The sequence below is a fragment of the Leptonychotes weddellii genome, chromosome 1 (genome assembly GCF_054177405.1).
Source record: "Leptonychotes weddellii isolate Sample4059 chromosome 1, ASM5417740v2, whole genome shotgun sequence".
Lineage (NCBI taxonomy): Eukaryota > Metazoa > Chordata > Mammalia > Carnivora > Phocidae > Leptonychotes > Leptonychotes weddellii.
Window position 1 is genome coordinate 187603449 of NC_138369.1, and position 11616 is coordinate 187615064.

At 46.8% G+C, this 11616-nt stretch overlaps 2 protein-coding genes across 4 annotated transcripts in view; one reads left to right on the top strand and one right to left on the bottom strand.

Moving 5' to 3' along the window:
• The window catches only part of GET1 (guided entry of tail-anchored proteins factor 1), a 21465-nt gene extending 14670 nt beyond the window's left edge, over positions 1-6795 (top strand). The window contains exon 5 of the mRNA XM_081800176.1: positions 6090-6795. Coding sequence (XP_081656302.1) covers positions 6090-6103 — 14 coding nt within the window. The 3' untranslated portion in view covers positions 6104-6795. The remainder of the gene's footprint in view (positions 1-6089) is intronic.
• LCA5L (lebercilin LCA5 like) overlaps positions 5296-11616 on the bottom strand; it is a 43888-nt gene continuing 37567 nt past the window's right edge. Inside the window, exons 4-6 of one of the 3 annotated variants that reach the window (XM_006736401.3) lie at positions 10689-10792; positions 10404-10521; positions 5296-6779 (exon numbers count right to left, since the gene is read on the bottom strand). In XM_006736401.3, the coding sequence (XP_006736464.2) occupies positions 6058-6779; positions 10404-10521; positions 10689-10792 (944 nt within the window). In that variant the 3' untranslated portion in view covers positions 5296-6057. Of the gene's footprint in view, positions 6780-10403; positions 10522-10668; positions 10793-11616 lie in introns of those variants that run through there. The other 2 variants (XR_014139120.1, XM_081800072.1) reach the window with 2 other exon arrangements.

Sequence of the window (11616 nt, forward strand, 5' to 3'; positions counted from 1 at the left end):
GGGGCCTGCCGCGCTGTTACTCAGGCAACCCTGTTTGGGTGGAGTTGCCCTGACCCCTGTGGCAGGGGTTTGGCTCAGTGGGAACCGGTTTTTTGGGGCTTTTGTTCTCTGGCGGCTTTCCCTGGTGGCTTTCCACGTCTCTTCCATGAGTCAGAGCAGAAGAGACCGTTTCCAACCTTCTGCCTCAGAGCAGAGAGACCGCAGTCTGTTCTTTAGTGCGCTCTCCAGGCCACACCGTCTCCGTTTCTGTCCGTGCTGCTGTAAACTGCAGTGTCCTGGGTTGTGCGCCCCTCCGCAGCGCCCCCAGTCCTGCCTCCAGGTCGGGGCATGTCTCTGCCCTTTGTGTTTCCAAAACCACCAGCCGCTCCCAGTTCGCACGCGTGACCCCGCCCTCTGGGTTTCTGCCCCGGGGGCTGCCGTAAAGTCCTTTCCCCGCCACTACCGGTCTGCGAGTCTGTGCCCGTCCGCACCGCGCGAGGCTGTCACTCACCGGTGGTATAGGATCCCCACGGCCAGGCACCCTCCCGCTGCCGTTTATCCTCCGATATCTGCCCTCGGAATCACGGCTCCCAGCTTCGTACCTCAAAACCAACCGCCTGCGATATTCTGTTTGTAGAGATCCAGATCTTACATCTCAGGCTGGTTTCGTGGGTGCTCAGAGTGGTCTGGTAGATATCCAGCTCAATTCCGGGGACCAGTTGGAATAGGGTCCCCTACTCCTCCGCCATCCTTTCCTCTTCTGCATCCCTCTTTCAACACTCAGTATTGACTCCTGCCTGAGAGTTCATTCTTAAGTTGAATGAATATTGTGTAGCTTTTGCCAATATTTTTGTTGTTGTTTGTGCTTTTGGTGTCATATCTAAGAATCCGTTGCCAAATCCAAGGTCACAGAGATTTATGTCTATGTTTTCTTCTAAGAGTTTTATAGTTTTAACTTTTACATTTAAGTCTTTTATTCACTTTGAATTAATTTTTGTATAGAGAGTGAGGTAAGGGTTCACCTTTATTCTTTTGTACGTGGATATCTGGTTTTTAAGCACCATTTGTTGAGACTGTTTATTCCCCATTGAGTGGTCTTGGCAACCTTGTCAAAAATCAGTGGACTGTAGATACATGGGTTTATTTCTGGACTCTTAGTTCTATTCCATCCACCTCATTGTCTGTCTGTACTTAAACCAATACCAAAATGTTTTGAGCTTTGTAGTAAGTCTTGAAATTGGGAAGTGTGCATCCTCCAGTTTTGTGTTTCTTCTTAAAGATTGTTTTGGCTGTTCTGTGTCCCCTGCAATTTCATATGAATTTTAGAATTAGCTTCTCAATTTCTACAAAGAAGTTAGCTGGGATTCTGATAGGGATTGTGTTGAATTTGTCAGCTTGGGGAGTATTGCCCTCTTAACAGTATTAGGTCTTCCAGTCCATGAACATGGGCTGTCTTTCAAGCTATTTTGATCTTCAGTTTCTTTCAACAACGCTCTGTGGTTTTCAGATGATATTTTCTATTTCTTTTGTTAAATTTATTCATAAGTATTTTCTTTTTGATGCTATTATAAGTGAAATTTTTAAAATTTCATTTCAGATTGTTATATACAAATTGATTTTTATACATTGATCTTGTATTCTGCAAACTCATTTATCAGTTCCAGTAGTTTAGTGGATACCTTAGGATTTTCTATATACAAGATCATGTCATCTGTGAATACAGATAGTTTTACTTCTTTTCCAATCAATGCCTTTTATTTCATTTTTGCCTACTTGCTCTGGCCAGAACCTCTAGTACAGTGTGGAATAGAAGTGTTGAATGTGGACAGTATTGTCTTTTTCCTCATCTGGTTTTGTTATCAAGGTTATGCCAGTCTCATACGAATGAGTTGGAAAATGTTCCTTTTTCTATATTCTGGACCAGCTTTAAGGTCTGAGTTATTCTTTGAATATATGATGAATTTGTTGGTAAAATCTTCTGGGTTTTCTCTTATTTTTATTGAAAGATTAACTACTGATTTCAATTTCTTTAGTGATTATGAGGTTTTTCAGTTTTATATTTTTTCTTGAATTATATTAGGAAAATTAGCTTAGGATTTAACCATTTCTTCTCAACTTTAAAATATATTAGGATAAAATTTTTGTAAATCCTCCATTTGTGGTGAAAAATACAAGTTTGAAGTTGTCTTCTGTGTGTGTCCATTAGGTTAGAGTTACCAACTGTCTTATTCAAATCTTTTTCTTTACTGGTGCTTTTTTTATTTGCTGGGCTACCCATTACCGGGAGGTCTGGGCTTTGCTTCTGACCAACCACTATCAGTCAGGGATTCACATGATCTCCTCCTCAGGTTTGATTAATTTGCTAGAGCAGCTCAGAACTCAGGAAAGCCATTTCCTTCCTGTTTGCCAGTTTGTTATAAAAGGATATGATAAAGGATACTGATGACCAGCACATGGAGGGGATGCTTAGGGCAAGGTGTGTGGGAAGGGGTGTGGAGCTTCCACGCTGTCTCCAGGCACGCCATTCTCCCCGCACCTTCATGTGTTCAACCTAGAAGCTCTCCCTACCCCATGCTGCCGGGATTTTATGGAGGTTTCCTTGGGTAGGCATGGTGGGTCATCAACTCCATTTTCAGCCCCTCTCCCTTCTCAAGAGTATAAGGGTGGGGCTGAAAGTTCCAAACTTCTAATCCCAGTGTGGTCTTTCCGGTGACCAGCCCCCACCCAGGAGCCCACCTGGAGTCGCCTCGTTAGAACAAAAGACACGCCCATTACCCAGAAATTTCCAGGGTTTCCGGAGCCCTGTGTCAGGAAGGGGTTAGAGACCAAATACCAGAACAAAAGGTGCTCCGAGTGCTCTTCCCATGCAGGGAATTATGGGGGTTTCAGGAGCTCTGTGCCGGGAGCCTGGGCAGAGGCCAGTACATACTTTCTTTCTTTATTTTTTAAAGATTTTATTTATTTATTTGACACAGAGAGAGAGAGCGAGCACAAGCAGGGGGAGTGGCAGGCAGAGGGAGAGGGAGAAGCAAGCTCCCCTCTTGAGCAAGGAGCCCAATGCGGGACTCGATCCCAGGACCGTGGGCTCATGACCTGAGCTGAAGGCAGCCGCTTAACCGACTAAGCCACCCAGGTGTCCCCCCAGTACCTATTTTCTATTATCTCATGATTGCCTTCTTCTTTCTTTTTTTCCCACATCCTTCTCCCCCCTTAAATTTTGAAGTTACTTGATTTTTGTTTTAACATTAGGAAATTTGTCCATGCTTAACGTTAATGCTTTCCTCTCTGCTGTAGCGTGAGCACCAACACCAGAACGTCAGTCCTTCCCTCCCGATGCACGAGGTACTCGTCATCATACGCATGATGCCTCAGCCGTGTGACCCTACAAGAGATGATGGTGTAAAACCACGATGTTAGGACTACACATTCACTACTCTCTTGCTCGCACAGGAGACCTTTTATCTCAAACCAGTCCCTCTGCCTGAAGTCTGTCAGTCAGAACGGGAGTTAGGTGGCAGGCTCTACTTGGCGAGCGGGCTGCACTTGGTTTGTTGTATTGGAAGGAGGCCAGCCAGGCCCGTTTGCGTATCGTCTCCCACTGTTTTCACGTTCCAGTGGTGTCGCGAAGGTGTGACTGAGAGTAGGTGGCCTGTGGAGCCTAAGTTATTTACTATCTGGCCCTTTATAGAAAAGGTTTGCTGATCTCCGCATTAGCGAGGCTCTGAAAACGTGTCCTGCATCTTCCTTCTTCTGGACAGTGTTGGAGGGTGTGCGGTTCTAGGTCACGGCTGTCCCGTGGGCTCCCCACTGTTTTCTGCCTTCACTGTCGTGATGGATGCGTGCCGTGCTTCCTTTCACAATACGTTGCCTTCACTGTCTGGTTGATCTTAAGATTTCTCTTTGTCTTTGGTGTTCTGCAGTTTCACCATGCCCTAGCCAGGTGTGAGTTTCGTTTCATTTCTATTTCTGTTTATTTTGCTTGATTTCTGAATCAGTGGATTGGTACCTTCTGTCAATTCTGGAAATTTTTCACCGTTTATCTCTTTAGGTATTTAACCCTGCTCCATTCTCTCTTCTTTCTTCTTCAGAAGATCAGATTACATATTAGTTCAGCCTTTTTAATCTGTGAATGCCTGTTAACCTCCCCTCATACTTCCTCTCTCTCTGTGCTTCGATGGTGATCGCTTCTTTAGATCCATCTTTTTGCTGTGTTCTGGTTTCTTCTGCTGTTAAGCCCATTTATAGAGTTAATCTAAATTCAATGATTATATGTATATCTTTTAAGTTCTTTGTTACATATGCTGAGTTCTTGTTCTTTTTATTCATATTTTCAGAAACTTATTTCTTTAAACATGCTTATTTTCTACGTATAATAATTGCAACATGTAGAGTCTTTGCAGATCTGACCCTGATATCTGTTCCTGTTGGTTGTCTTAACACCTTGTTTTTTTGTCTTTTATCATTTTTTGGACTGCATGTGTGTGGGTGGGTTTTTGTTTTTGTTTTTGTTTTTAATTATCTATGGGAATTTCTTGAGGCCTGGGTCAAGGACAGGTTTTTCCAGAGACAATTTGCATTTCTCCTGCCCTGAGGGTACTACCAGCCTAGATCTCTCTCTCTCTCTCCTTTTTAAAGTAGGCTCCAGGGCGCCTGGGTGGCTCAGTCGTTAAGCGTCTGCCTTCGGCTCAGGTCATGATCCCAGGGTCCTGGGATTGAGTCCCACATCAGGCTCCCTGCTCTGCGGGAAGCCTGCTTCTCCCTCTCCCACTCCCCCTGCTTGTGTTCCTGCTCTCACTATGTCTCTCTGTCAAATAAATAAATAAAATCTTTTTAAAAAAAAAAAAAAAGTAGGCTCCATGCCCAGTGCATCTTGATTTCACAACTTGAGATCAAGACCTGGGCTGAGATCAAGAGTCGGACGGACCCTTAACTCATGTTATGATTTATGCTTTTGTTATGGGTAGGCAGGCATAAGAAAAGATCCCTTGAAAAATCCTACACCTGCTGTAAAGCAAGTAGATGTTAAAATACTGGAATATTATTCCATATACCATTTCCAAGAATCCTTTTAGTGAATTTCTCCAGAATTTAGGGCTAGGCATTTATATCATTTGACGTGCATTTGCGTGTCTCTCCTTAGAAGCCTGTGGAACATCGAACTTTCCTCCCTCCCCCACCTCCCTTTCCTTCTCTGTTCCCCTCTGTGGTTTTCATAAAGATCAAAGCTTATGGCAGTTACAGTATTTATCTCGTCTTCGGTTTTGAATACAATTGTTTTCCCACCATGGCTTTCACTCTCTTTTAAAAGTTTCCATAAACCTCTTTGGAAATAGCATGGTCCACACTGTAAATAAGTTGGCCTTAAACTAAATGAAGGTGGTAAGTAAACTGATTAGTGCTGGGAGCGCAGCCGCTATCTAGTCCCCATACGAGATACTCTCAGTGTAATGGAGCCGCTCGCTAGAGTGGACACTCTTCTGCCCAGGTGCTCTTTTACAACAAGATTAACAGGAAGAAGGACAAGGAATAGGTATGTAACAAATAGAAATAAAAATAGTGAATCTCAGGTGTACATGAGGAGAGTGTCATCACAAAGGCAGTTGAGCTGAATAGGAAAACACGCAAAAGTAATTTTCATAAAACCACGCTTGGTCATCACTATGCCTTTTTTTTTTTTTTTATAGAGTCTTCTCTTTCAAAGCTGCTTCCATGTTTTTTAGTTAAAACACAATTTGATTGCTGCGGACGTTCCCACATATATGAGGTGTGTGGGTCTTGGCTGGCTGACTTGGACTTATGAGCCGTGGAGTCCCACAGAGTATTAAAGCCATGGAGTAAATCAGTCTTCCAAAAGATAATGGACATGTTTTCAGTTGTAGGAAGAAAAGATATAATTTTATATTTGAAATGTGATTGGCTAATACAAAATGGATTTTCAAAATTAGGTTATAAAAACCTTAATTATCCAAAGTCAGTTTAAGTACTGAAACACACAGACACACAACACTAACATTATAAGATTAAAGGCACATAAGAACGAGAATATCATATCAGAATGTATTAGGATATTGATTATATTTAAATAATTATTTTTCTTTTGCCTTCTGTAGGTGAAGATGACTGAATAGAATTTACCACAGTTACTTTAGAATCTCCGAAAGCGTTGCTGGCGGAGGCCTGACTAGGAGGTAGATGGTGCATCTTCTTACTTTCCAGAGTCTCGTCAGCGTGTTTAGGAGCAGCCGTGCTGGTCTGGTCGTGTTTAAAGACATAGCTCGACCCAAAGAGTTCTTCCATTAGACTTCTTTTCTTATCTCTGAAAGTATCTTTTGCTTTTGTTCGGGAAGACTTGCCGAAAGAGGGTTCATACCCACTCACAGAATGTTCTGGCTTCAGTCCGTCCGCGTTACCGCGAGGCTTGCTGGTGCCCACGCCGCCTCTCATCACACCTGCCCCGACCGGGCCGCCCGAGGCAGGAAGCCCGTGGTGCAGGTTCTCCGTCGCTTCTGTGAACGAGTAATGCTTTCTCTGTCTGAAGGGTATCTTGATATTCGCAGCAGCATTTTTATCAGGCATCTCGTCCATGTCATTTATTTGGAGACTTGTTTTGAACTTTTCTTTCCCTGCATTGTCTTCCTGCTTGCCTTCCCTTTCAGGATGAGTTACTTGAATTCTTTTTGGTGGTAGTTCTTCTTTCACCAAAGTGGTTTTCTTTTCTTGATCTTCTTTTGTTTCTCTCTGTCTTCCAATATTTGCCAGAGGTGGTTGTACTTCCAAATGTTCCTCTTCCTTTGATAAATCTATATTCGAAAAATAGTCTGTTTAGTGATCTTTAAAATGTAGGGATTTCTATTTCAAGAAGGCATACTGAGCACACTGTTGACATCTGACAGGCACATGAACATGACATGCATCCAACACTAGAATACAGGGAAGGGTGCTGGTAACAAGCTTGAAACGTTCAACTTTCCTAGAACATACCAAATAAACAAGAATTATGAAACCAAAAGAAACATGATATTCATGAAAGAAGAACAGACATTTGCTAAGAAGTTATCAGTGGATGCTCATCATTCCTAGGCGATGGAGTGCCATTTAAAACAATGAGAATACTTTTCACCGATCCAAACTGACAAATAGTTTCCAGATTTGGTGAGAATATGGGGAAATTGGAACTCTGTTCCCCATTGGTGGGTGTGTCAATTGGTACAGCTTTTTTTGGATGGCAATTTGACTGTAACTATACAAAAGTTTTTTTTAACCTTTTTTTTAGAGCGAGCGTGTGCACTTGTGCATGGGGGTTTGGCAAGAGGGGCAAAGGGACGGGGAGAGAATCTCAAGCAGACTCCCCGCTGAGCACGGAGCCTGACCCAGGGCTCGATCTCAAGACCCTGAGATCATGACCTGAGCTGAAACCAGAGTCAGACGCTCAGCCATCTGCACCACCCTGGCTCCCCTGTATCTATCAGAATTTACGTGAACGTACTCTTAGATCCAACAACCTCACTTCTAGGACCAAACTGTACAAAAATACGCAAAGATACGTATAAGGATGTGTACTGCAGCACGGTGTAGGAACAAGGAAACATCCTAAATGTGTGTGGAGGGGCCACGGGTAAAGAAATGGCATGCGCAGTCTGGGGGATTCTGGGCAGCTATTATAAAGACCGGGGTGGGGCCGTGGGGACTGACGGGGGAGAGAGGTTCAGGGTAGGCTGTTAAATGAAAAAGTCATTTGGAGGTGAGCTTTCCGTTCCCGTTCCTTACTCAGGCACTCAGGAAGCCCTGCCCTCAGCCTCCCCTCTTCCGAGGAAGGGCTGTTGCAGGTACAGAGATGCACACCTTCTGAGGAAACCCGCACCCACGACCTGCGTCCTGATCACTTACACACCTGGACGGTCGCTCATTTGTGGCGGGGAATGGGGCAATGTCACATGAGCACGGGGTTGGGAAATTTTCTCACGTGAACACATTCTGAAATAAAAGTATTCATTTTAATCCAGGAAAAAAAAAGAATTCTAGCAAGAGCAATTGTTTTAAGAATTAGTGGTGAGCAAAGAAGCCAGCAGACTATATGGTTAATTCTAAATAACGGTTCCTGTCGTGCCCCACGATACCTGATGCGAATGTGAACACGGGACACCCTGGGTGAAATTGCTCCTTTGCCACCTCCACCTGTGTGAGCCCCCTTCCGGGGCTAGGGCGGTGGGCTGCTCCCGGCCTCCCTGCCCTGCTCTTGCTGCACAGCGGCCTCTACTCCGAGCCCTTCGTGGCTCCCCATGCCCCCACCCGCCTCCGAGAGAAGGCCCAAGTCCCCACCGTGCTCCCCGAGCTGTCCCGCAGCGGGACTCGGCCCGTGCCCCCCCCAGCCCCCCGCTGCGCAGTCCCTCCTGCGGGCGGCGCGGGCTTCGCCTGGAATGCCCTCCTCGGGTGTCCACTCCGGCCGCCCCCCGCCGCCCCCGCCGCTGCCCTGCGCGTCCCTCTCGGTGCGGGCGCTCTCGGCAGCTCCACGGCCCCCAGCCGAGCTGCACGCTTTCCCTGCTGCGCGCGCAGCGGGTCCTTCCTCGCTGGGTCAGCGGCGCACGAGGGCGCACGAGGGCGCACGAGGGCGCGACTCCTCCCCGGAACCGGCCCGGACACTCTGTCCCGTGGATGGATAAGCTTTCCGGGACAGCAAGAATTACCGACACGGACTAACAGCGCCGTGGAAACCGACCAGCCCACTTGTCAGCCTCGGTCGGCCGCACACGCGGCGGCGTCCTGCGAGCGCCGGCGAGCCCTGTGTCGTCTGGGCGAATTCGGAGGCCCCACACCGAGGGTGTGGCCTCCGGAGCGGGACCCGGGCCGCGGGGACTGCCCGCCGCCGCTGCGGTTGCCCGGCCGTGGCGCGCGCGGCACATTTCCCGTCCGCAGTAGTTTCACACGGACGCCAGGGGGCAGTGGCTTTAAAATTCCGAACGGAGCGCGCCGGGGCGGCTCCGTGGGGGAAGCCTTGGGCTCGATTTCCGCTCGGGTCCTGATGCCAGGGTCGTGCGATCGAGCCCCGCACAGGCACGGTGCTCACCGGGGAGTCCGCTTGAGATTCTCGCTCCCTCTGCCCCCAGCCCCACTCGCGTGTGCCCACTCTCTCGCGCTCAGTAAATACAATCTTAAACAAGAATTCTGAAGGTAAATGATCTCCAACCTAGAATTTCTTTCCAGCCAAGTATTCATCAAGCGTGAGGGTCGCGTAATGCCCTTTCCAGACGACAGGCATACACATCTACCTTACACGCACCCATCCTTCAGCAGCTGGGGGAGGATGTGCTCTTAGGGCACGACGGCTCTTACCCAGGAGGAGGCCATGGCTTAGGAGCCGGAAGACTGGGCAGAGAACGGGTGGCAGGAGCCTGCGGGGAAACGCGGGTCCCAGCACCACAGCTGCGCGCCAGAGGTACGGGGGACCGGCCCCGAGGCCAAGAGGCTGAAGCACTGAGGGCTGGCGCCACCAAGACCCCTGCTCCGCAGACCTCCCGGGCACGCAACGTCCTTGGCCTGTCCTGCCCGGGGCCTGATGAAGGTGTGGTCCTCGCCATCATGCGCTGCAGCCTGGCTTGGCTGGGGACAGCAGCGTTCTGCTTGGACCTACTCCCGAGCGCTGGAGCGGAGTCTGGTGATCTTAGCACAGGAAATTCTGGCAGCCCATTCCCTCCCACCCCGTCTGTCCCGGTGTAGGTGCCAGGGCCCTGATGGGTCTCTGCCTCCCAGGCGGACGCTTGACCTCACCCCCAGCTCCGACCCCTTGTATGTCCGGGGAAGCTGAAGCCAGAGTCTGTGCGTCTTTTCCTGGGAGTCTTCATTTAAAGTCTTCCTTAGCAGGGATGTTGCCCTTTACTCAGCGAGGTTTGGGTTTGCTGCTCAGTGTGTCAAAACTGAACATACTGTCAAGGATACGCACTGTGAGGAACAACAAGGCAGTGACGGGCATAAAATGGAAGATGGTGGTTATTTCTGGCGGGCGGGGGGCACAGGCCTGTGGTTCGGAAGGGCCAACAGGTGTTGCGGGGAACACGAAGGTGCTAGTTCTTAAGCAGGGGTGTGGCTACACAGATGTTCATTTCCTAAGAATTCTTTACATTGTATATATGTGTTTTATGTACACTTTTATTTACTTTTTATAAAGAATTTATTTGATGGAGAGAGAGAGAGAGCACAAGCAGGGGGGCAGCAGAGAGAGAGGGAGAAGCAGGCTCCCTGTGGGGCTTGATCCCTGGACCCTGAGATCATGACCTGAGCCGAAGGCGGGCTTAACCAGCTGAGCCACCCAAGTGCCTCTTATGTATACTTTTCACACACACACAGACACACACACACACACACACACACTAATTCACAACTTAAATCGAGTAAGAGTAAAGGAAACTTTTAAAAGTGGTTACAATTACCTTCATATTTTCTCTTGGAATCCTCTTGGTTTGGAAGTTTGCTGATATAGTGAGGAATTGCACAGGTTATTTCAGTTGATTTTTCTTTATGACCAATGTTTCCAGTTGTCCTTTTACCCTATAATTTAGAAAAGCAGCAAGACCACATTTTTGGGGGGTACAGGCAATTTTAAATTGTGTTTTGTTCAATGAATATAAATACTTTTTGTGGAGAATAAGAGACTATTTATACCCTATTTTTATAAAGATATGTTCAGACACTGCAAGAATTCAAATCTGTTGTACCTTAACTGTCAAAGATGGAGCATCTTCCGATTTTTGGGTTTCCTGGTGTTTCATACTTGTCAGTGAAAAACTTCCGTCTGCTTGTACAGATTTTGTTGAAGAAACTACAGAACAGGTACATTATATGTAAGAAACATTTTACATGTGGAAGCAACATTGATTTTAGATATAAAATAACGCTGAAGTTTCTAGTGTAACACAAAGCGTACAGACATTTAAAACTTTTTTTCCCCAATATATGGATAACATTTGCCGGTTCCCCTTTACCCTACCATTTCACCGGTTTTGTCTTATTTTGGGCCACATAGGTTAGGGGTGTCAAGGAGGCTTTAGGCTAGGAGGGCCTTGCTGTTGGAGGACACGTCCTCCCTGCTCGGACACGCAGTCGTGAGGCAGTGAGCCACAGCGACCTCCTGTGGCAGTGCTCTTGGTTACCAGTGGTTAGAATGATGGCTCACGCAGGAGCCTGCCACTAAACCTACACTTTCCTCAAAGTGTGATCCCATTTAAATGACCCCGTGGTTGGTATGATCATCTCTGCTAGCTATTATTCTGGATTACAAAGCAGAAGCAAACAAAGGAAGGCAAGGAAATTTGAGGTTGTTGCCTTTAAAAGTAAGCGCATAGACAGATGACAAATACTCTATGTGGAAAACCCAAAAGACTCCACCCCAAAATTGCTAGAACTCATATAGGAATTCAGCAAAGTGGCAGGATAGAAAATCAATGCACAGAAATCAGTTGCATTTCTATACACTAACAATGAGACAGAAGAAAGAGAAATGAAGGAGTCAATCCCATTTACAACTGCACCAAAACCCCTACGATACTTAGAAATAAACCTAACCAAAGATGCAAAGGATCTGTACTCAGAAAACTATAGACATTCATGAAAGAAATGGGGGAAGACACAAAGAAATGGAAAAAC